Here is a 19,748-nt window from a genome sequence, read left to right as displayed (position 1 = left end):
CACCATGCTAAAGACCGACCCCATCACTATTGACATCACCATGCTAAAGAGTGCCCCCATCACTATTGACATCACCATGCTAAAGAGTGCCCCATCACTACTGACATCACCATGATAAAGACCAACCCAATCACTACTGACATCACCATGATAAAGACAGACCCTATCACTATTGACATCACCATGCTAAAGACCAACCCCATCGCTATTGACATCACCATGCTAAAGACCGACCCCATCACTATTGACATCACCATGCTAAAGAGTGCCCCCATCACTATTGACATCACCATGATAAAGAGTGCCCCATCACTACTGACATCACCATGATAAAGACCGACCCCATCACTATTCACATCACCACGAGAGGTACAGGTATCTGTGTTAGAAACAGCTGCCTGCCTGCTAGCCAAATGCCAGTGATCTTAATATTGGGAGGGGTAACATTTCAAGCTGGCCCAACTGTCAAGTTGAACATTCTGGTCAACATGTATTTATTCTTCGAATCATCAAGCTAGTTAATGCATCATTTAATCTCAAAGTCTGTTAGCATTCTGTTTTCATTCTGTAGTTTATTTGAAGTGTTTCGGTATAGTAAAATATGAGTGCAATATTTTCTGTTAACAAGTACATTGAAACAGGTGTATTTGTACAGGTGCATTACCTGTGAAGAACAGGTGTTTCACATCTATGTCAGCAATATTTTAGCAATATCATGGTAGGGGACACCAGAATTTGGCATCACACTCCAATTGTGGAAATAAACCCATGATGAGCAAATGCTTTAAAAGCTAGGTCTCTCTACCGCCCTTCAGCCACTGCAATGACCTTCTGCAAAGGTGAACTTACTCTGTCCCCAGTGTCTGATAACTTACCTCCCCTTGTCTCAGCATCCAGGGGTCAAGGTCAAGCAGCTGGACTGCCTCACCCTCAGTTTTGAGAGCCACAACAGGCAGAAAGCCACCGGGCGGAACCTGGATCGGGTCAGTCTTGTGAACCTGCCAACAGGAAATAACATGATGTTACCTGGCAACAAAAAGTAACCTTATTGTACGCGGCGACAAAAAGTAAAACATAATGTTACCTGGCGACAAAAGAAACCTAACGTTACCTGACAACAAGTGTCATGTTACCAAGTGACAAAAAGAAACTGATGTTACCTGGCGAATGTAGTAACCTGATGTTACCTAGATACAACATTAACTTGATGTTACCTAACAACATGCGTCAACCTAATGCTACATTGTGGTCAATTACCGAAGGTGACTGTGTGCTGTACCAACCTGTTTGTTGTTTATACAGAAGGTGACCACTTGCTCCTCTATGTCAAAGGAACAGGAAAGGGTCTGTCCCTCAAGAGCTTTGTCTGCTTTTATTTCCTTCTTTCCTGGACTTGACACACATACCCTGCAAACAATGGAAACCAAGAAACCTTCTTTTAAACCATTACCACCACTGTTGCATTTTTGATGAAACAACTTTGACCCATTTCACCCTCTGCTTCCCCTATTTTGCTTGACTTCCTCTATCCCACTTATCTCCCCATCACCTCTTTCACCCTCACCCATCTGCCCATCACTCCTTTCCACATACGCCTCCGCCATTATCCACCATTCCAGTTGTCATCCCTGCCAGTCTCAAATATCCTTATCCTCCCCTTTCCCCCTCTCACCTCTCCCCCCTCCGTCTGTCATCCATCCCACTGTCACCCCACCCAGGATCACCCCACCCACTGTCAACCTACCCCCTGTCACCCCACCCCCTGTCACCCTTCCCACTGTCACCCCACCCACTGTCACCCCACCCACTGTCACCCCACCAACTGTCACCCAACCCACTGTCACCCCACCCACTGTCACCCCAACCACTGTCACCCCACCCACTGTCACTCCACCCTCTGTCACCCCACCCACTGTCACACCACCCACTGTCACACCACCCACTGTCACCCCACCCACTGTCACCTCTCCCTCTGTCACCCCACCCACTGTCACCCAACCCACTGTCACTCCACCCACTGTCACCCCACCCACTGTCACCCAACCCATTGTCACCCCACCAACTGTAACCCCACCCACTGTCACCCCACCCACTGTCACCTCTCCCTCTGTCACCCCACCCACTGTCACCCAACCCACTGTCACCCCACCGTATGTCACCCCACCCACTGTCACCCCACCCCCTAACCCAACCCCTGTCACCTGTCCCACCAGAGATGCAACACAGGAGGTTAACTCACAGTCCTTCAGCAGAGTAGGCTGCCGACACTGCCTCCATACCAGGCATCACGGTTGTCTTGTAGTACTTGCCAACAAGGCCAATGGATATGCTGCATTTCTTACCAGGATTCAGAATTCCTGCCATTGAATGTAACATGAGAAATAGTGGTAAATGATTGAAATGAACCATGTGCAAGAGAAAAGTCAATAATTTATACAACATGTCCTTGTCAATAATCAATTTCTATTTACCATAGACTTTATATGGTCAATGTGTTTACAGTAAAGATCTATCCCATGTTTTATTGTATTTGAGAACTTACTTATAGAGAAGGAATTACAGTCCAGGCTGAGAGGTTTGGAGGAAACAAACTGTCCCACTTTTCCATTAGAGCTGTCATAGCTGAAGCAGAAACATACAGGGTTCTTAAATATACAAGATTTGTTTGGTGATTAGTTAGCAAATAGTTTGAGCTCGAATAATGGTGCCGCAAGGCAGTGGAGATTCCCTACCAAACTACTCCTGTGTCGTGGCAGACCCGCACACCGTGGCAGGTCAGTGCATGGTAGACCGGATGGATGTCCAAGATGGCCTCCTCATCCTGCCCCTCCTCCTGCTGCTGAGACTCGTGCCTCTGGAACAGGAGCATCAACATCATGATGTCACCTGCTCTCTCTAACATTGGTAAGCATAATATCTACTTAACAACTGACTCCAGCATTGGAATAATAATATCTACTGGACAACTGACTCCAACATTGGAATAATAATATCTACTTAACAACTGACTCCAGCATTGGAATAATAATATCTACTGGACAACTGACTCCAACATTGGAATAATAATATCTACTGGACAACTGACTCCAGCATTGGAATAATAATATCTACTGGACTACTGACTCTAACATTGGAATAATAATATCTACTGGACAACTGACTCCAACATTGGAATAATAATATCTACTGGACAACTGACTCCAGCATTGGAATAATAATATCTACTGGACAACTGACTCCAGCATTGGAATAATAATATCTACTGGACAACTGACTCCAACACTGGAATAATAATATCTACTGGACAACTGACTCCAACATTTGAATAATAATATCTACTTAACAACTGACTCCAACATTGGAATAATAATATCTACTGGACAACTGACTCCAGCATTGGAATAATAATATCTACTGGACAACTGACTCCAACATTGGAATAATAATATCTACTGGACAACTGACTCCAACATTGGAATAATAATATCTACTGGACAACTGACTCCAGCATTGGAATAATAATATCTACTGGACAACTGACTCCAGCATTGGAATAATAATATCTACTGGACAACTGACTCCAACATTGGAATAATAATATCTACTGGACAACTGACTCCAACATTGGAATAATAATATCTACTTAACAACTGACTCCAGCATTGGAATAATAATATCTACTGGACAACTGACTCCAACATTTGAATAATAATATCTACTGGACAACTGACTCCAACATTGGAATAATAATATCTACTGGACAACTGACTCCAGCATTGGAATAATAATATCTACTTAACAACTGACTCCAACATTGGAATAATAATATCTACTGGACAACTGACTCCAGCATTGGAATAATAATATCTACTGGACAACTGACTCCAGCATTGGAATAATAATATCTACTGGACAACTGACTCCAACATTGGAATAATAATATCTACTGGACAACTGACTCCAACATTGGAATAATAATATCTACTTAACAACTGACTCCAGCATTGGAATAATAATATCTACTGGACAACTGACTCCAACATTGGAATAATAATATCTACTGGACAACTGACTCCAACATTAGAATAATAATATCTACTGGACAACTGACCCCAGCATTGGAATAATAATATCTACTTAACAACTGACTCCAACATTGGAATAATAATATCTACTGGACAACTGACTCCAGCATTGGAATAATAATATCTACTGGACAACTGACTCCAACATTGGAATTATAATATCTACTGGACAACTGACTCTAACATTGGAATAATAATATCTACTGGACAACTGACTCCAACATTGGAATAATAATATCTACTTAACAACTGACTCCAGCATTGGAATAATAATATCTACTGGACAACTGACTCCAACATTTGAATAATAATATCTACTGGACAACTGACTCCAACATTGGAATAATAATATCTACTGGACAACTGACTCCAACATTGGAATAATAATATCTACTTAACAACTGACTCCAACATTGGAATAATAATATCTACTGGACAACTGACTCCAGCATTGGAATAATAATATCTACTGGACAACTGACTCCAACATTGGAATTATAATATCTACTGGACAACTGACTCCAACATTGGAATAATAATATCTACTGGACAACTGACTCCAACATTGGAATAATAATATCTACTGGACACCTGACTCCAACATTGGAATTATGATATCTATTTGACGACTGACTCCAATATTTGAATTATAATATCTACTCGACAACTGACTCAAACATTAGAATTATAATATCTACATGACAACTAAATCTTACATTGGAATTATAATATATACTGGACAACTGAATCCAATATTAGAAGTAGAATTTCTCCTGGACAATTGACTGAAACATTAGAATTATTATATATACTGGACAACTGACTCCAAAAACAGAAGTTTAACATTTTCTGATCAACTGATTGCAACAACAGAATAATAAAATCTACTGGACAACTGACTCCGACAATAGAATTCTAAGATCTTCTGGACAACTGACTCCAACACAACCACATCTCCCTGCAGTACAACAACGACTCTTCAATACATTACCTGAATGTGATGCAATGAGATTTTCACTCGGTCTCCCACCAGCACCTGATGGGTCTTGACGTTTTTTTTGTTGCGGGCAATGTCGTTCCACTTGGTCATGTGTGCTGCGCCGGGCAACACCTGGATCAAATCCTCAGAGGAATCTCCATGTCTGCAATAGTCAGGAGGAATTGTGCAAATAGAAATGATTTCAAAGGGTTAGCAATTAAATCAAACAGACAGGAATATGTATGTTGCCGTTGTAAAGTAATGAGAACTATGTGACTAAATCATTCCCCATGGCCATAGTGTTTCTAAGACTTACACAAAAGTACTTCAGAGTTCGGCAGAAAATTCTTTTTTAAAAATAGTTTACAATACTTTAGGCAAAGTAAGTGTATGCAAATAAAATAAACATAAATAGGTAAAAACTTAACTGTTTCTTTCACATTGTACTTATGATTCTCAGAATCTATTTAAAGCGGAGAACTCAGTAACAGATCAGCGTTAGGCCAAACCCAGCAGGTACATGCCGTTGTTTCAGTGTTTAAATTTGATTGTTCTGAGGTAGTTATGTTGAAGAACATTCTGTCAACAATATTTCTTGACTCTCCAGTTAGCTGACAAGACATGAAGGTGAATCAAGGGAGATCATGAGGTTGGTTGGTTGGTTGGTTGGTTGGTTTGTTGTTTAATGCCGCCCTCAGCAATTTCCCAGCTATATGATAGTGGTCTGTAAATAATCAAGTCTGGACCACAAAATCCAGAGATTAATATCATGAGCATCGATCCAATCAATTGGGATCGATGACAAGCATCAACCAAGTCAGCGAGCCTGACCACCCGATCCTGTAAGTCTCCTTTTACGACAAGCATAGTCACCTTTTACGGCAAGCATGGGTTGCTGAAGACCTATTCTACCCCGGATTCTTCATGGGTCAGATAATGCGGCCCTTGTGCTGTCAACTCCATGTAGTGGGAAGATGCAGAGTCTTCATTCAGTGTGTTAAGAACTGACATTGGACACTCGACACCAGGAGACCGTCCGAGGAACTTGCAATAAGACTAAATTGTGCCAAATCGTCATGGTGCCAAAAATGATTTTCCCTTAATATGATTGTACGATGGATTGCACTTACTAAATTGAGGGATGCTTTGGCTTGATATTTTAGATTGAATCTTTCCATGTTTAGGCGTTACTCTAAGGTTGTAATTTCTTTTTTAAGAGGGACTAAAACACTGTCTCTTGTTCAGACAACCGCTTGCCTTGTGCTTTGTCTGTTACTACTCCAAACTGGTTGGCTTTACTGGTTCAGAGATTGACGAGATCTCCAGATTTTGCTATAACTGAAACTACTAAGGGCTAGTAACTCTGTACAGCGGATGGAGATAACCCGGGTTCTGACAAAACAATAGTGACATCAGACTCTCTTGAAATGCAGCATTTCACCCTAAATAAACCATGATACACTCTAAACATGATATTCATGAACCCTTGACCTCAGTCAGCAACAAGTCATACAAGTCATACAAGTTGGGAACAAGCGATACTTGTACAAATATTTGCCCCATTGTCAAAAAAAAGTTAACTACGGCCTTGGGGAGTCCATTGACCTGATTATAGAATGCAAAAGAGATGTATGTATCAACGCAGCCAATATTCAACCAATACCAAACCAAATTTTAACACTGATATCTGATGTTGAGTGAATGCCGATAAAACAACAATCAATGTCATTTTAAGGTTGAAGCATGACATTGTTTCAACATTGAGATCTGATGTTGATCTAACTTTATATTTCAACGTCATCACATCTTTCATTATTGTGCCTGGTGACTTACTTCTTGAGACATATTGCATGATTGACTCCCTTGAAGTTGATGAATTCCACCTCATTGAAAGCTACTCCATCCAGAGCCACATGACATGGAGCTTCAACATCATCAACCAACGACGACGTCTCACAACATGGGCGTAGAGAGGAGCGTAGCGTCTGTGGGGGACAGAGTGGTGCTGATCAATTAATGAACTCACTGCACAAAATGGTGTTTCAGAACTGCAATAGGTGATGAATTGATGAACTCTCTGTACACGATTGTGTTTAAGACCTGCAATAGATGATGAACTGATGAACTCTCGGTACACAGTCATGTTTCAGACCTGCAATAGATGATGAATTGATGAACTCTCTGTACACGATTGTGTTTAAGACCTGCAATAGATGATGAACTGATGAACTCTCGGTACACAGTCATGTTTCAGAACTGCAATAGGTGATGAATTGATGAACTCTCTGTACACGATTGTGTTTAAGACCTGCAATAGATGATGAACTGATGAACTCTCGGTACACAGTCATGTTTCAGACCTGCAATAGATGATGAATTGATGAACTCTCGGTACACAGTTATGTTTCAGACCTGCAATAGATGATGAATTGATGAACCCTCTGTACACAATGTTTTAGACCTGCAATAGGTGATGAATTGATGAGCTCTCTGTACACAATGTTTTAAACATGCAATAGATGATGAATTGATGAACTCTCTGTACACAATTGTGTTTTAAACATGCAATAGATGATGAATTGATGAACTCTCTGTACACAATTGTGTTTTAAACATGCAATAGATGATGAATTGATGAACTCTCTGTACACAATTGCGTTTCAGACCTGCAATAGATGATGAATTGATGAATTCTCTCTGTACACAATTGAGTTCCAGACCTGCAATAGATGATCAATTGATGAACTCTCTGTTCACGATTGTGTTTTAGACCTGCAATAGATGATGAACTGATGAACTCTCTGTTCATGATTGTGTTCCAGTGAACCCCTTCTTCAATCTGAATCTGACTTACCCACAGATGCTGGGCGCACCTCCTACAGATTCCACAAGACTTGCAGCCAGTGACTTTAGTCCCGCACTCACACTGCCGCAGGTACTGTCCCATGATGCCGTTGTACTTGCACTCTGACCCCAGGTCACAGCAAAGGTCACAGAGGGTGCAGATACTCTGAACCAGGGGAGAGTCAGACACGCCCCAGTCGTGTGTACATCCGATGGAGGCGTTGACTGTAACCATGGCAACCATGCTTCATAAAATTTGCATATATTTTACACTGCAGTGAGCAACATTCCATGTACATGTCCTTGGCTTGGAACAGACAAACCTGCTGGTTTAAACATATTTTTGTTTTGTTTGTTTGTTTGGTGTTTACCGCCGCACTCAGCAATATCCGAGCTATACGACGGCGGTCTGTAAAATAATAGTGTCTGGACCAGACAATCCAGTGATTGACATCATGAGCATTGATCAATTGATCATTGAGCAACTGAGATCAATGACATGCATCAACCAAGTCAGCGAACCAGACCACCTGATCCCATCAGTCACCTCTTATGACAAGCATAGTCGCCTTTTACAACAAGCATGGGTTGCTGAAGATCCTTAAACATATTTAGTTGCAAGAAGTGTTCATTTGTTGTTTAACATGCTGTTGTTTGCTGATCAATATAATATGAATATAAACTCAGCAATATTCCAGCTATATGATGGCGGTCTGTAAAATAATCGAGTCTGGACCAGGCAATCCAGTGACTGACTTCATGAGCATTGATCCACACAATTGAGATCGATGACATGCATCAATGAAGTCAGCGAGTCTGACCACCCAATCCTGTTAGTCGCCTCTTACGACAAGCATCGTCACCTCTTACGACAAGAGTGGGTTACTGGTGACTACAAGGAGAGAATGGGATTAGGAAACACCTCCTCCAACTTAGATTGCCCTCTTGATGGTATTTTCAAACTTCAAAATGTAATATAAATATACATATGGTCCATACATCACTGTTGGAGAGATGTTTGATTGATGGAGATAGAGAGAGAAGGGGAGAGAGTAAAAATGAAATTTAAGATTTTATACTACAGATTAACATGCTATTGTTTGCTGATAATATAATATGAATATAAACTCATTTCAGATATCTTCTGACTCTAGATAAAAATATTCTATTTTATCATCCATCTATTTGTATTTATATGTTGTAAGAATAGTCCACGTCAGGATAAAGGGGACAAGTAGGGGATTAGCTGCCCGCTGGACCATTAACTTTGTTGTTTTCGACTGTAGTTATTCTGGGAGGATGCTTCTTTTGCCCGAACTAGTGTTAGGCTTGGTGCTCTGGGGCATCAGGACAACAACCACAACCACAAGCAGTATGTCCTGACCTGGCACATAGTGCTTTATGTGTGTGGTCACCATGTACTGGATATGTGGTCACCATGTACCGGATATGTGGTCACCATGTACTGGATATGTGGTCACCATGTACCGGATATGTGGTCACCATGTACTGGATATGCCCCTGTGGTCACCATGTACTGGATATGCCCCTGTGGTCACCATGTACTGGATATGCTCCTGTGGTCACCATGTACTGGATATGTGGTCACCATGTACTGGATATGCCCCTGTGGTCACCATGTACTGGATATGCCCCTGTGGTCACCATGTACTGGATATGCCCCTGTGGTCACCATGTACCGGATATGTGGTCACCATGTACCGGATATGTGGTCACCATGTACTGGATATGCTCCTGTGGTCACCATGTACTGGATATGCCCCTGTGGTCACCATGTACTGGATATGCCCCTGTGGTCACCATGTACTGGATATGCCCCTGTGGTCACCATGTACCGGATATGTGGTCACCATGTACTGGATATGCCCCTGTGGTCACCATGTACTGGATATGCCCCTGTGGTCACCATGTACTGGATATGCCCCTGTGGTCACCATGTACTGGATATGTGGTCACCATGTACTGGATATGCCCCTGTGGTCACCATGTACTGGATATGCCCCTGTAGTCACCATGTACTGGATATGCCGCTGTAGTCACCATGTACTGGATCTGCCCCTGTGCTCACCATGTACTGGATATGCCCCTGTGGTTACCATGTACTGGATCTGCCCCTGTGGTCACCATGTACTGGATATGCCCCTGTAGTCACCATGTACTGGATCTGCCCCTGTGGTTACCATGTACTGGATCTGCCCCTGTGGTTACCATGTACCGGATATGCTGCTGTATTACCATGTACTGGATCTGCCCCTGTGGTCACCATGTACTGGATATGCCCCTGTAGTCACCATGTACTGGATCTGCCCCTGTGGTTACCATGTACTGGATCTGCCCCTGTGGTTACCATGTACCGGATATGCTGCTGTATTACCATGTACTGGATCTGCCCCTGTGGTTACCATGTACCGGATATGCCCCTGTAGTCACCATGTACTGGATCTGCCCCTGTAGTCACCATGTACTGGATCTGCCCCTGTGGTCACACACAATGCAGATCCCCTGATCGTAACTGCATCATGATATTTGCAGCATATACTTAAATGTTAAGAGTACAACATTCCATAAATGTCAACTTACCAAACCACTTGGGAACTTCTTCTTGGATGATTGGAAGCAGCCCACATATGTCAAGATGGCTGTCGATGACGTCTGCTAGGATACAGAACACGTTCCAGGTGTATTCTTCAACATGGTAGCGGGTGTCATCATTGATTGGGCCAACATCAGAGTCTGGCACAAAACACTTGGACTCTATGGTCAGAGCATCCACTGGAACAAGGTAAAGAAAGATGGGCATATACACAAATACTTGGACTCAAGGGTCAGAGCATCCACTGCAACAAGGTAAGGAAAGATGGGCATATACACAAATACTTGGACTCAAGGGTCAGAGCATCCACTGTAACAAGGTAAAGAAAGATGGGCATATACACAAATACTTGAAATCAAGGGTCAGAGCATCCACTGTAACAAGGTAAAGAAAGATGGGCATATACACAAATACTTGGACTCAAGGGTCAGAGCATCCACTGTAACAAGGTAAAGAAAGATGGGCATATACACAAATACTTGGACTCAAGGGTCAGAGCATCCACTGTAACAAGGTAAAGAATGATTGGCATATACACAAATACATGGACTCAGGGGTCAGAGCATCCACTGGAACAAGGTAAAGAAAGATGGGCATATACACAAATACATGGACTCAAGGGTCAGAGCATCCACTGGAACAAGGTAAAGAAAGATGGGCATATACACAAATACATGGACTCAAGGGTCAGAGCATCCACTGTAACAAGGTAAAGAAAGATGGGCATATACACAAATACATGGACTCAAGGGTCAGAGCATCCACTGTAACAAGGTAAAGAAAGATGGGCATATACACAAATACATGGACTCAAGGGTCAGAGCATCCACTGCAACAAGGTAAAGAAAGATGGGCATATACACAAACACATGGACTCAAGGGTCAGAGCATCCACTGCAACAAGGTACAGAAAGATGGGCATATACACAAATACATGGACTCAAGGGTCAGAGCATCCACTGTAACAAGGTAAAGAAAGATGGGCATATACACAAACACATGGACTCAAGGGTCAGAGCATCCACTGCAACAAGGTACAGAAAGATGGGCATATACACAAATACATGGACTCAAGGGTCAGAGCATCCACTGTAACAAGGTAAAGAAAGATGGGCATATACACAAATACATGGACTCAAGGGTCAGAGCATCCACTGTAACAAGGTAAAGAAAGATAGGCATATACACAAATACATGGACTCAAGGGTCAGAGCATCCACTGTAACAAGGTAAAGAAAGATGGGCATATACACAAATACATGGACTCAAGGATCAGAGCATCCACTGTAACAAGGTAAAGAAAGATGGGCATATACACAAATACATGGACTCAAGGGTCAGAGCATCCACTGCAACAAGGTAAAGAAAGATGGGCATATACACAAATACATGGACTCAAGGGTCAGAGCATCCACTACAACAAGGTAAAGAAAGATGGGTATATACACAAATACATGGACTCAAGGGTCAGAGCATCCACTGCAACAAGGTAAAGAAAGATGGGCATATACACAAATACATGGACTCAAGGGTCAGAGCATCCACTACAACAAGGTAAAGAAAGATGGGCATATACACAAATACTTGGACTCAAGGGACAGATCATCCACTGCAACAAGGTAAAGAAAGATGGGTATATACACAAATACATGGACTCAAGGGTCAGAGCATCCACTGTAACAAGGTAAAGAAAGATGGGTATATACACAAACAATTGGTGAGCGTATCAAATGGAACAATACACAGAAAGGTGGGCATATACACAAATATTTAACATCAACTTCGGGTAAACACATGGATTCCCGATCTCAGTTCCCCCTGACAGGGTAGGATGCTACTAACCGGCCTTCTCCACAGTGTGCTTCACGATGGTTGTCTGAACAGCTCCACTCTGGAGAACTCCTCCCTCTTTCATCATCAGTTGGAGTCGAGAGAACTGCGAGCACAGCGTCACCACCGCAGTCAGGAGCCCGGTCGGCATCCCCACCTTAAACTTGTATGTCCTCCATATCAACACACTGTCTGCAGGTCTCTTGCCCTTGGCCCAGTAGTCAGACTAGAGAACAGGAATGTTAAGAGCAGATGGAGGACAATAGGACTTGACCAGTCACTGTATATGTAGGACTAGAGAACTTGACCAGTCAGTTTATGTAGGACTAGAGGTCTTGACCAGTCAGTTTATGTAGGACAAGAAAACAGGAACAATCACAGTTAATGTAGGACTAGGGACAGGACCAATCATAGTTTGTGTAGGACTAGAGAACAGGAACAATCACAGTTTATGTAGGACTAGAGAACAGGAACAATCGCAGTATGTGTAGGACTAGAGGACATGAACAATCGCAGTATATGTAGGCCCAGAGGACAGGATCAACCACAGTTTATGTAGGCCTCGGGGACTCGAACCTTTAACGGTATATGTAAGACTAGAGGACAGGAACAACTGAAGAGTATTAAGGACAAGAGGACAAGAACAATTAAAGTTGTTGTTGATATCCAATTTGACAAGCTGCTGAATCAGCGTGCCGTGGCATGGAGGGAGTGACCCACTTACCATTCTGACATCAGGGTTGACAAGATGCTGAATCGGTGTGTTGTAGTAGGGTTGAGTGACAGACTGCTGTTTGGCTTTTGCATTGGCAGGATCAGGCTTGCATGTCCTGGGGAACGGGAGCCTCAGAACCCCCATCTGTATCAGAAGATGCTTCACCACCTGGACCTGCACGAATAGGACTCAGTAGGAACACAGCAACAACACAGTGGGACATTGCTGTATCACTTTAGAAAAGTGTTGTCAACAAAATCAGTAGAGAACAATGTTGTTGTGAAAATCATTAGTGGACATTAGTGGTCACCAACGTCGGTGGAGGAACAACTCAAAGGCATTTCTTCTTGAGCTGCTGCTTAATACCTGTTCATTCTTGAAACTCTTCTTTTTGTTGAATGCATCTGCAGCCCAGAAGAGAGTTCCCTCCCCTGTTGAAGTTACATTCTTGTCAGGTTTGCCTTCCTTGTTGGTCAGGATTTGGTCAAACAGCATCTCAAGGTAACCCATGTCGATGGCATAGATATCGGCATCATACTTGAAATATAAAACTCTACCCTGGAAAAAGAAGAGGTGAGGTGAAATTGGGACTTCGATGTGTTCAAGATGATTGTTTGATAGGCATACATACTCATGAGTGCATTTGCCAAATTGAACACACCATTGAGTGTAACAGCTTGAACTCACCATTGCTTGTAACACCTTGAATTCACCATTGCTTGTAACACCTTGAACTCACCATTGCTTGTAACACCTTGAACTCACCATTGCTGGTAACACCTTGAACTCACCATTGCTTGTAACACCTTGAACTCACCATTGCGTGTAACAGATTGAACACACTATTGCTTGTAACACCTTGAACTCACCATTGCTTGTAACACCTTGAACTCACCATTGCATGTAACAGCTTGAACTCACCATTGCTTACAAGTAACAGCTTGAACTCACCATTGCATGTAACACCTTGAACTCACCATTGCATGTAACAGCTTCACTGCTGCAATGTAGACCTCATGACTGCCACCCAAGGCCTTCTTGCCCATCTCTTCAGATTTGCACAATATACTGCAAGACGTCACTTTGGCAGTGATGGTATCCAGGCCCTTCTGGACAAATGTGTGGACGTCATATTGCAAGGGGTAGTGGTTCCAGTGACTCTCATGGAGGCTGATCAGCTTCTCCACCAGCTTGTCATAGCCCTGGACACAGAATGGAAACACATTATCTTCACCATACAAAGTGCAATGCTATAGCTTCTTCACCAGCGTGTCATAGCCCTGGACACAGAATGGAAACATATTATCTTCACCATACAAAGTACAATGCTACAGCTTCTTCACCAGCGTGTCATAGCCCTGGAAATATAAAGAAAGAAGCTTTTAGAACTGTTAGCCACAAAATCCAGAGACTCTTTAAGAAACAGGCCAACACTGAGAAGTCATACCACTCAGAACACCATTAAAGCCACAGGAAAACCACCATCCAGCCAACAACAACCCCCAGGAACAGTGTACTACATTCTGTGTAAATGTGGACAAGCTTACATTGGCGAAACATCAATGCCCCTGCAAATCCGAATTAAAGAACAGTCTCTAAAGTTGACTATAAGTAAGACCATATCCGTGACAACCAAAGCCACAGCATCCAGTGGGACAAAGTCAAAGCCCTCACCACCAACCTCAAAGACTTCAATCAGAAAACTACAAGAAGCCATCAACATCAAAAGATTCCAATCATCATCAATCAAGGCTGTAACATACCCCCTGCACACCATCAACTCATCAAAGACCCCAATCGGTCATTATCCTTTTGTTTATCTTTCTGACTTCACCTGTCAAAACGTTTACCTTATATCACATAGTGGCTTCTCCACTCCAGTGTAACTACATACTCAACTGTATAAATACTGCCTCCTACCTGATATATACTTGTCAACCATACTCTGTATATCACTTGCTTGATAAAGGTGTTAGAACCTACACCGAAACGTCGCTCCTTATTGTAATAAAGAAGTTGTACATCCATATATCTTATCCTTATTTACTTGTCCATACTTGACAGGCGCCGCGAGAAACCTAAGATTGTGGGTTCGAATCCCAGTTCACCCCAATTATGTTTCTAGGTTTGTCAGCACCCTTCTCGTGAGTTTCACCAAAGTGGTAAAGGTCTGAGACCTGCATCACTTCAGGCTTTCCTCCCACATTAAGCAGGCATGCCATGATTTAACTGGAATACTATTAAAAGCGGCGTCAAGCCCAACTCACTCACTCCATACTTGACATTAAGACATTCTCTACCGACACCTACCTCTCCTGACTTGACCTTGAGAGATTCTCTATAGCTACCAACACCTTACTCTCCTAATTTGACCTTGAGAGATTCTCTAACAATGCCTACCTCTCCTGACTTGACCTTGAGAGATTCTCTACCAACAACTACCTCTCTTGACTTGACCTTGAGAGATTCTCTACCAACACCTTACTCTCCTAACTTGACCATGAGAGATTCTCTACCAACACCTACTTCTCCTGACTTGACCTTGAGAGATTCTCTACCAACACCTTACTCTCCTAATTTGACCTTCAGATATTCTCTACAGACACCTATCTCTCCTAATTTGACCTTGAGAGATTCTCTACCAACACCTACCTCTCCTGACTTGACCTTGAGAGATTCTCTACCAACACCTACCTCTCCTGACTTGACCATGAGAGATTCTCTACCAACACCTACCTCTCCTAACTTGACCTTGAGAGATTCTCTAACGACACCTACCTCTCCTGACTTGACGTTGACAGACATGAAGTGGAGTCTGTCCTTGTGTTGACAGATTCTCTGCAGACACTCCAGGTTCCAGCACAGACGACTGTAGTAGTTCTGGCCCTGGAAGTCCAGGGAGGCCAGCTTCCTGGAGCAGGAGATAAATATGTAAAACTCTATAATACTGTATACCCCTAACCATACCCTTGTATAGCAGCTAAGAACCACAAGATAGATGAACACGAAAAACATATCAGCCAATGAAAACCTCTGCCAGTCGCTTTAGGCCATGCCCCCAAATAGTTTTTTGCCGTGTAATTTCAGCACATTCACTTGGACTTTCTCTTTCTTTTATACAAATACTATGAATTTTTCTCTTTTGAAAGCTGACTCATGTACATAGGAAAATTGATGTTCGCAAAAAAATCGCAATATTATTTTTCAGTTCTCTTGCCCCTTAAGATCCTGTTGTTGATGATGTAGGCTCTATTCGCAGATAAGAACTTGGACTATTAGTAATAAACGTGTGTCAAAAAGTTGACATGAATGTTGTTACTAGGTAAACATGTGAGTCAAATAGTTGACATAATTGTTGTTACTAGGTAAACATGTGAGTCAAATAGTTGACATGGTTGTTGTTACTAGGTAAACATGTGAGTCAAATAGTTGACATGGTTGTTGTTATTAGGTAAACATGTGAGTCAAATAGTTGACATGAATGTTGTTATTAGGTAAACATGTGAGTCAAATAGTTGACATGAATGTTGTTATTAGGTAAACATGTGAGTCAAATAGTTGACATGAATGTTGTTATTAGGTAAACATGTGAGTCAAATAGTTGACATGAATGTTGTTATTAGGTAAACATGTGAGTCAAATATTTGACATGAATGTTGTTACTAGGTAAACATGTGAGTCAAATATTTGATATGAATGTTGTTATTAGGTAAACATGTGAGTCAAATATTTGACATGAATGTTGTTATTAGGTTATTTGTTCTCACCTTTCAAGCTTCTGTAGTTCAACCTTCAAGTCGGACATCAAGGTCAAGTCTTTGTCAAGGTCGAGCTGGTTTTGTATCTGTTTTATTTTGTCCTTCTCGTCTGCAGCCCCCGTGCCAACAGATACCACCACGAACTGACATCCTTCAGGCATATTGTCTGTCTTCTCTTCCTCCACCTGTGGGTTCATATAGATCTATTACAGTAGTCATTGTGTTCATACCTCACTCAGCCATATTGGGTTTGGCTTCCATTTTGGATTTTTTGGGGTGGCCCCATATCTGAAAATATTTGGAATACCATTACCTACAATTGTGCCAAGTGTGATGCTTTCATCACAAAGTGCAAATGTTTTTTGAAACAGCTCCACTGATAGTCCGGGGTCACCAAAACTGATCACCAGATCCAGTTAAGTAGCCTCTCATGACAAGCAGCAGAGTGCTGGGGACCTGTTCTTACTCAAATCCTGATGAGAGCAAATTGCATGTGATGTGATTGTTGTATTCATGGTGTAGCAATGAAACAATTGAAACCAACAACAGTTCACTGATTAGACTAGTCAACGATACATATTGTTTGACACGAGTGGGTAGAACTTTTGACCTACGCAGTGATAACTCACCGGATGCCTATTGTGTAACTCATATTCTTTAAATGACATTGTTATGTACTTGTTACAACTACTGCTCAATAAAGTGTGTTTGTGCATATATTCAAGTTGGTATTTCCGCTACCCAAAGCATGCAGTGAGGCCGTCTTAATGTTAATAGTCATTTTGGAGACATACATGCGAAGTTTCATTAATGCGAACAAAGACCACTCACATTTTTCGGATTTAATTCAAGCTGGTGTTGATTTCGAGGTTTAGAGTATAAAAGTGATGCTAAATGCTCAAAACCTCCCTCCATCCCTTTCTCATTCACTCATGGAGCATTTTATAACAACATCTCGAAAGCTATTTTCAGTGTTGAACCATGTATCTGCATAGTCAACCTATACATGCCCTGTTTAGTTCATCTTCCTGAGGCAAGTGAGTTTACTGACTATAATAATCCAGTTTCCACCCTTGCCGAACTAGGCTGGTATTTTGAAGTAACATTTTGGCTGGACTAACGAGTCTATGCATAGTCCAATCAAAATCGCACAATGAAATCACAATCCAGTCCGTAAACTGTCATGCAGATTTCGGTTGATTGCAGGATTTGCAAAGCATTTGCCAGCTCATTGTCAACAGATATTTTCTTAATCTTTTTGTGGTAAATAATGAGTAAAGCTTTATTTAGGTTTAACTCAGTAAGCACAATGCAGCCGGTCTGCTACTCAGGTCATGATCTGCATGTGCTTCTGGTACCGCAATTTTTCATTTTATCACAATATAAATCTTGATTATCGTCTTGTCTATGCGCCGCTATTTTGTTAGAAGCAAATGAAACTGATAGGAGAGGTGGAATCTGATTGGTCCATAGGAGAGGCATAGAAGGGACATAACTCGTATTAGCCACTGGTGGCGCTACGATTGAGCCCAGAAATACAGTCTAGCTCGGCAAGTGTGGAAACTGGACTTTTAAAGTCGGTTAACTCTCTTGCCTCGGGAAGATGTGTTTAGTTTAGATGTGGTATAAATTATGAATAGAATCTGGCAGGTAGATGGGAGAAGCTAGAAAAGAGAGTATTTGATTGGCATTCTAGAAATTGGTGAGTAAAAAATAAAACATACATCTTGGATAAGACTTCTGGGTTATTACATTTCGGAATGTTTTGATATAGATTCCTACACCGTTATCAAGCTAGAGTGACTGCAGCCAAGTAATGAGAGGTATATATACATGATATGTTGTGATAAACAGCAGATTAACCTCAACAAGAAAAGATGAAGGAATTTCTTTAAGATTCATTTATACTATGGGATTGCCTCTGTGGTCTAGTGGTAGAGTGTCTGCCTGGAGAGCAGAAGGTTCAGGATTCAATCCCCGGCTGCGTTATACCAAAAGAGGTTAAAAGATGGTACTTGCTGTTACCCTGTCTGTCGCTCGGCATTAAGGGGCTAAAACAAGGACTGGTCGGCTCGGAGTCAGTATACTGTGTCTGAGTGGGGTATTCATGTCAAACTGTGGCATGGTATCTAAGTGAGCTAGCACTATAAACATCTATTGGCATCAGTCCAGACTAGTAGAAGCGCGCGCGCACGAACGCACGCACGCACGGGTCAGGGGGTATCTAAATGGTGAATACATGTCACTTTTTATGGACAGCAACTTCTTTTATTCTTTGTCACATTTCAGAGCTGTTTCTTGTTCCTTCATCAGGTGAATACTTAGTAAGCGCATAGTGTATATATATATATATAAGATCCCTTTAATATCTTTGGCAAACTTTTCTCAGTGACAAAGGAGATTATGTTGAAATAAATATCATTTTAATGTCTTTAGGTCAAGTCTTCCTATCTCATGCTCAGAACCCCGCATATGTAAGAGATAAAGTCTTCTTTATAATATGTATTGTCACTCTGACTCCTTGATGTGTAGTGTGAGTGAGTTTGGTGAACACCGCTTTAAACAATATTCCAGTTGTCAGGGTGTGTCAGCTTAATATGGGAGGAAAACCCCAAGTGATGCAGGGTTCTGGTGCCAAACTTGCCTGGGCCACCTATGCCCCCTCTTCTTGCATAACCTGGACCCATGGCCTATATATAGCTACTTCTGAATAAACAATAGAGGTAAAACAAGACAGAGTACTGAGACAGAACCTGTACCAACCTTTTTTTTAACCTGTGTCGATTCATCCTGTAAGAAAAATATAAAACCTTAGGTCATTGAGCTTACTTTTGTCTGAGACAGATGAGATGTCTCTATATCAATAGGCTCTATACACATTTAAATATACAATAAACATTAAATAAGCAAGACTTGATTCCAT

General features: G+C 41.9%; 1 protein-coding gene across 1 annotated transcript in view; it reads right to left on the bottom strand.

Moving 5' to 3' along the window:
- LOC139449702 (uncharacterized) overlaps positions 1-19,748 on the bottom strand; it is a 113,048-nt gene that overhangs the window by 62,169 nt on the left and 31,131 nt on the right. Inside the window, exons 16-31 of the mRNA XM_071231208.1 lie at positions 19,589-19,615; positions 16,835-17,010; positions 15,846-15,978; positions 14,045-14,269; positions 13,434-13,625; positions 13,077-13,241; positions 12,365-12,578; positions 10,510-10,701; positions 7,919-8,133; positions 6,898-7,049; positions 5,077-5,227; positions 2,733-2,854; positions 2,543-2,622; positions 2,240-2,357; positions 1,284-1,407; positions 876-998 (exon numbers count right to left, since the gene is read on the bottom strand). Coding sequence (XP_071087309.1) covers positions 876-998; positions 1,284-1,407; positions 2,240-2,357; positions 2,543-2,622; positions 2,733-2,854; positions 5,077-5,227; positions 6,898-7,049; positions 7,919-8,133; positions 10,510-10,701; positions 12,365-12,578; positions 13,077-13,241; positions 13,434-13,625; positions 14,045-14,269; positions 15,846-15,978; positions 16,835-17,010; positions 19,589-19,615 — 2,409 coding nt within the window. The remainder of the gene's footprint in view (positions 1-875; positions 999-1,283; positions 1,408-2,239; positions 2,358-2,542; positions 2,623-2,732; positions 2,855-5,076; positions 5,228-6,897; positions 7,050-7,918; positions 8,134-10,509; positions 10,702-12,364; positions 12,579-13,076; positions 13,242-13,433; positions 13,626-14,044; positions 14,270-15,845; positions 15,979-16,834; positions 17,011-19,588; positions 19,616-19,748) is intronic.

The sequence above is a fragment of the Haliotis cracherodii genome, unplaced genomic scaffold, assembly GCF_022045235.1.
Source record: "Haliotis cracherodii isolate W230 unplaced genomic scaffold, xgHalCrac1.p SCAF_8, whole genome shotgun sequence".
In the NCBI taxonomy this organism is placed as follows: domain Eukaryota; kingdom Metazoa; phylum Mollusca; class Gastropoda; order Lepetellida; family Haliotidae; genus Haliotis; species Haliotis cracherodii.
This window is presented reverse-complemented; position numbering and strand designations above follow the sequence as displayed.